Source organism: Pinus tabuliformis, chromosome 5_2, assembly GCF_031772625.1.
Source record: "Pinus tabuliformis cultivar Carrire ecotype Pingquan chromosome 5_2, CPIR1, whole genome shotgun sequence".
NCBI lineage: Eukaryota > Viridiplantae > Streptophyta > Pinopsida > Pinales > Pinaceae > Pinus > Pinus tabuliformis.
Genome location: NC_142306.1, coordinates 400,503,068 through 400,509,354, shown reverse-complemented (window position 1 = coordinate 400,509,354; position 6,287 = coordinate 400,503,068). Strand labels below are relative to the sequence as shown.

The following is a 6,287-nucleotide window of genomic DNA, read 5'->3' as shown; positions in this document are numbered from 1 at the left end:
CCTCCCCCTCCCTCCTCCTTCCCCATCCCCCTTTCCCCTCTCCTTCCCATCATTTCTTCCATTTATCCATGCCTCCGAAGATGGTGGAACATGCTAATGAGTTGGCGCTGCAAGTAGGAACCTGTGTGGGTATTAATTAAAATTAAGGTGTTTAAGGTTATAATCATGTGATATTGGTTACAAAGTTATTTTCCAACCATTAACCAATGTATCATATTTTATTCCTAGGGTGAGGATTAGATAGGGAATTCACTATCTTAACAGTTCATCTGAGGAAGAAGTCATCTTAGGCAGCAGGTTGATGATGGTGAAACCTTAGTATCTAGGCATAGTAGTTGCAGTTCTAGACTTTCGTACGAGCTCCAAGGATTTGTATGGGAATAAATTAGTGCTTGGCTTGCCGCTCAGTACACTAGTTCTCTAACTCATTTTTGGCCTCAAACCACCAGACGTTTGGAATTGGGCTGCTTGGATCCTCTTGGTAGTCTCCGTTCAAGTGTTTGTGTAATTTTACAAGAGAAAATTAAATCTAGGAAAGGGTAATCTTCCCTATAGTACTCTAAATCTTGAGTTCGCTCACTTAGTGGTTTCCATTCTAAAGGCCCGTTGTATCACCTCCTTCATGTGGATAATTCTAAGCGTCAGAACATTTATTACTTCTTTGATTCTCGTTGTTTTATCCTGTGCATCTGTGATTGGTTATTTGATTCAATTATGGAGTTTGGATTCTGGTGTCATCTACACCTATGCTCCAGGAGAGTGGCTCGGAAGGTTGTTAAGTGAAATGACTCTAAAAGTAATTTCTCAAGCCCCGAAGCCATGGTTCCCTCATGTGAACAATGCTGCAAATAAATTGCAGAATTAAGAGTTGATGTTTATGACCTCCAAGTTCTGCTTCATCAGTAGAGCCTCACTGAAAATTCCACCTTGGACACCATAGAGAGCCAACGACAAAGGATTTCTCGGCTTGAGGATGAAGTGGAGGCCCTCCAGAACATTGTGGTAGATCTTCAGTTGTAGGTTTCCAAGGTTGATAATGCGCCAAATGAGCTTTGCAAGGATATAAACCTAAATCATTCGGCTTCACCCATTAATAAACTAATCTAGATGTTTGGTTTTCAATGTATATTTTTTTTGCATAAGTTTTTCCATCTATATAGTACTAGAGAAATAAGGGTACTGTCATACACTATAACTTCTGACTCTACTTGGACTAGATTAGAAATATCTCGCATGGTCACTATGATGTCTAATAAACACTCTGCAATGTAACTCACCCTAGTATCTGCCGCTACCGGGTGTAGATTTAATCAAAACGATACTCATTCTTATTTAAAAATGGAAAAAAGACGCCAGAGGTTTGAATATGATTGAAGCTCACTAATACTTTATTTATTTATTTTTATTTTTTTAACAAGTTTAGATAGTTGTTATGTTGGAGCGAGCTCTTTTTACATTCCGTTTTTCAGATATGATAGACTGAGCAGTAAAATAGACACGCAGACCTTTCTCTTGTGCTTGGTATCAAAACTTCAGAATTTTTTTTAGCTATTGTAGAGTACTATTTAACATATTGACCCACTAAGAAAACAAATTTACATAGCATATTTCACAGAAATTTATGGTTTGTAAACTAGGAGAGTAAATTCTGTGGCCTTTTCCTTGTGTTTTGCATTTTGTTGTTCTTTAAGTTTGTTGTTCCTTGTGTTGTTATTCGTTCTGCTTGTTGTTCCTTACTGTTGTTCCTTTGGTCTGTTTTTCTTTCATCTGCTGTTCCTTTTTCTGATTGATGTTCCTTCTTCTGTTGTTCATTCTGCTTGTTGTTCCTTGCTGTTGTTCCTTTGGCCTGCTGTTCCTTCGGCTGTTGTTCCTTCTGCTGCTGTTCCTTTTTTCTTGCTGTTCCTTTTGGCGCTGTTCCTTCTGCTGCTGTTCCTTTTGGTTGCTATTCCTTCTATTTCCGTTCCTTCGTCTTCTTGTTGTTCCTTCTGCTGCTGTTCCTTCGGCCTGCTGTTACTTCGGCTGCTATTCCTTCTGCTGATGTTCCTTTTGGTTGCTGTTTCTTCTGGCTCTGTTCCTTCTGCTGCTATTCCTTCTGGCTACTGTTCCTTCTACTACTTTTCCTTCATCTTCTTATTGTTCCTTCTTCTGTTGTTCCTTCGGTCTGCAGGTGGCTTTGCTTTTATAATAGTCCACTGCTACCTCTAAATGCTTGCACTTTGAATTCAGAGCCATGATCTCTTCTTGATGGACTAGCAGGCGTCATTCCTTGCTATACTTATCTCCCTGATTCTTATTTTTTCTGTTGTAGCTTTCCTTCTGTTGTTTCTTGCTGACCCTTGAGCCTGTGCTATTTTATAGCCCGCTCCGCCTTCACTGAGCCTGCAATTGGAGGATTCTACTTGATGGCAATCATTCTCCCTAGATTTTCTGCCTCGATTTTCTCCACTGCCTCTGCTTCTCTCATGAAACTTGTGATCCGGGCTGCCGTCACTGACATCTTTCCTATGTTGTTCCTTGCTGTCATGATTTTTCCTTTGATTGTCCGAGGTTTTTTGGATTTCCTGATGGCTGTGGATTCCTTGTTGTGCTGTACTTTCTCTTCCTTGCTGTTTCTCTTTACTCCTTCTACGTTGTCCTATTGTATACCAAAACTTCATTCTTGTCATTTTTCGATGGGATTTATGGCACGCTAAGATAATATTCCTTCTGATTCTCTCTGACGATTCCTTCTTCCTTCTCCACAGCCTGATTTGCATGGTGATCCACTTGCTTATTATGCATCCTCAAGACATGTTTGAAGGTTGCATTTCCAGATCTTGCTAAATTCCTTCTATTTCTTTGGATGATTCGGCTCATAAACTTGTTGTTGGGGTTCCTGTTTCGAGCCATTATCTCAACTACGATCGCTGAGTCTCCTATGATGATAGGATTTTGAATTCCTTTTTTTTTAATCAGCCTTGTTCCCATCAGTAAACTATATGCTTCCGCTTGATTATTTGACATTTGTCCCAATCCCCACTCGTAAGTGGTTATTTTTTCCCCATTTGGATCATAAATTATTCCACCAGCTCCTGCTTTTCCCGGATTATTCTTTGAGGCTCCATCAAAATACATATAGTGTCTATTCTGAGTTTTCTTCCAGCTTTCCAACTCCTCTTCTGTCATTCTTAATTTCCATTTTTTTTTTTGTATTTTCTTTTCTCTGACCTTTCTGCCCATTGTTGTCTATTATGGCCTTGCTGAGCCAATCCCTTTCCTCTTGTTGGAGAATGCTATAATCCGTTGGTGCAGTTCCTTTTGCATTGAGAATTTCGGAAGTCATTCCCCAAGTTTTGGATAGTGTTTTCCCAATTCTTGGGCTTTGATTTTTGAAAATGCTCTTGTTTCGAGCCAACCAGATTTGCCAACATAGCACTGTTGGTATACATTTCCATATTCTTATAATCGTGGCTTTCTTCTTTGTTTCATAAGGGTAAGCTTTCTCAAGGGTTCCGAGAAATTCTGGCAATGGTTTGTCGAAGCTTAAGTTAATTTCCAATGGCTGTATTAGCTACTTCCAACATTCCTTTGAGAATTCACACTCTTGGAATAGATGTTGTATGTTTTCTTCCGCTTGCCGGCATAAAGGGCATCTTGATGGCCCTTGGATGCCCCTTTTTTTTAAATTTTCTGTAGTCAAAATCTTCCCTTTTAACAAGGTCCATATGAAAATTTTTATTTTTGGCAGGCTTTTTGATTTCCAGGCTAGTTTCCAGGAGTCCCATTCCTGGTGATCAATCTGCTCTTGGAGGATATTATATCCAGATTTAACTGTGTACTGCCCATTGTTTGGATCCCATAGGTAGTTGTCTTCCTCATCATAGTGGATAGGAGCTGCCCCTTTTAAATGTTGTTTGATTTTTGTCCATTGTCCTTCTAGGCTTACTGGAATGGCTGGAATTTTCCACTCCTGCCACTCCTTCTGGTTCCATAGTGAGATTGAATGGAGAGTGTTGATTCCATTTCCTTTTAACCATTCTTGAATGCCTTCAACTTCTAGGAGATTTTGGATTTGATCTTTCCCCATGATCCTGTCCTCCCATATCGAAATGGTTTTCTTGTTACCTGGAATTTTTGAGATGTGGCTTCTCATTAATGGAATTATTTACCAGGGAATATAATTACACAGGCCCCCCACTACAAACCTTTCACTGATTCCAAGTGTCACTGTTAGGAAACGATCTTATTTGGACTGATGGTCGCTATTTATTTTATTTTTGTTTTTCACTCAATAGTTGTTGGTGCACATTGGTGAAGACTAGAAGTCAATGCACACTGGTGAAGACCATGGGAGAAATGGAATTTATACATTAGGGAATGCTCAGGCAAGGTCGACTACAATAGGCGCTCCACACGTTATAGGTTATGGATCAATGAGTTATTCTGCCAGGTGGCTATACCCATGCTTCTCTATTGCAGACTTGTGTCAATATTAAATTCATTGCAATTTGCAAACTAGTCCATGCTCATATCATTCTAACAAATCTTCTAAATTAGGATTTTGTCTAACGATAATAATTGTGTGGTCAAGTTCTAGTGAAAATTTGAGAGTGCTCATGGAAATTTGAGCAAGCATTATGGCACGAAGATACAATAAAAGACTTAGTCCTCTAGCACCCAACTTTCATAGTTCAATGCGGGCTATGAATTTTAATACTTGAAAAATGGAGTAATGTATAAGACTGCAAGGTGTCAAGGCCATTATTAAAATTCATTCAATTCAATTCAATTTATGAAAATAATTCATCGTTTTTGTATGTTTATGCTACAACATATCAATCAACTACACCGTTGTTTATATTGGACCAAGTCCTTTATCCCCAATTGAATTTTTTGCTCATGTTTTGACATATTCCCTTATAAATATCCCATCGCAGATCTCCCAAAAAATGGAAAAAATCTACTGTCTAACAACATTTGAATGTTTTGTACTTCATGCTTCAGTACGAGAATGAATCAACAATAACTAATAATTAAAATACAATACATTATAATACCCAAATCATAGACTTCATAAATCCAAGAGTCTTACTTACATCACATATTACCCTGCTTCTTAAATCTTGGGAACTTTTATTTAGCATCTTGGAATAATAAGCATTGTCAATGCTGCAGGGTTTGAACTCCAAAATTAGGTTTCATGTATGGAATCTAGTTTTGGACTCACTGCCATATTTGGGCGAGTTCCGTCATTAAGGCTATAAATGGCTGAGTCCGACAAGTTTTTCTTGGAAATGACAATGATATTAGCATCCAAGCCAGGCCTCCGTTCCTCATAGTGAATGCATGGGCCATTGTTGTTGCTCACCTTGAAGGAAAACTCTAACAAGGTCCCAAAATCACTGTTATTGGAACATTTGGCGAGGTTCACTCACAACAAGTACCCTATGGACGACGAATGTGATTGTTTGCAGTATCTACATACCTCAACGTCACTAGAATACTCTCACTCCTAGTACATATAGGATAATTGATAAAAAACAAGTGACTAGAGAAACATCTTGGAAGTAGTGCATCTACAGAAGTAAGACAGATGTAGTCATAATGAACTATCTCCCTTTACCAGACTATTCCACCTATGTCATTCTCTTTGTAGGTTTATGATGACAGAGGGATGATAGTGATCCTCCATGTTCCCTCTTCCTTTAACTGGATATTCATTAAGTTCAAGATAAATGCTCAAGTAATTATTATTGTGATGGGTGGGGGAAATGGATATGAAAAGCAAAGAGGTGTACTCTAAACTTGTAACGCAATTTGAACTTGGCACCAGCAAATTTGGGAGAGAGAAATACTTGGAAAACTCTCGACATATGACTAGTTTGCGAGTAATGTTTGGAAGGTACAAGGAGGAATTAAGTGTGATAATTTCCATGGCCTCTTCCTTACAATGCAGGAAACACCAACCATTGTCATTGGCATTTTCTCTATATAGAATGTCGTAAAGGGGCATGTTAAAAAATGACCAACATGCATGAAGTAGCCTTTACTGAAGGCCATTTATTGCGACTTACCAAATTTAGTGAAGAGAAAGATCTGACAAAGTATTCACAACATACTATACTAGAAGGAATAATCACATGGAAAAAAATCAAGGAAAAATGATTCAGTGGTGGGGAGTTTAGATTTATCATTGTCTATATTGACTTTCCGAAGGATAAAACTGTGATAACAAGCATTTTTGCAAAGCCAAAAGAGAAATATGCTCAAAATAGTTAATTTAGAGGGCATGGGTATTTGCATGTCTC

The 6,287-nt window shown here is 38.4% G+C and overlaps 1 protein-coding gene across 1 annotated transcript; it reads right to left on the bottom strand.

Annotated features, from left to right (window-relative positions):
- Nucleotides 1-2,679: 2,679 nt before the first annotated feature.
- LOC149159189 (uncharacterized) lies at nt 2,680-3,165 on the bottom strand. The gene has a single exon (XM_089434224.1). The coding sequence runs from the start codon at nt 3,163-3,165 to the stop codon at nt 2,680-2,682; it is 486 nt and encodes a 161-aa protein (XP_089290350.1).
- Between the last annotated feature and the right edge of the window lie 3,122 nt (nt 3,166-6,287).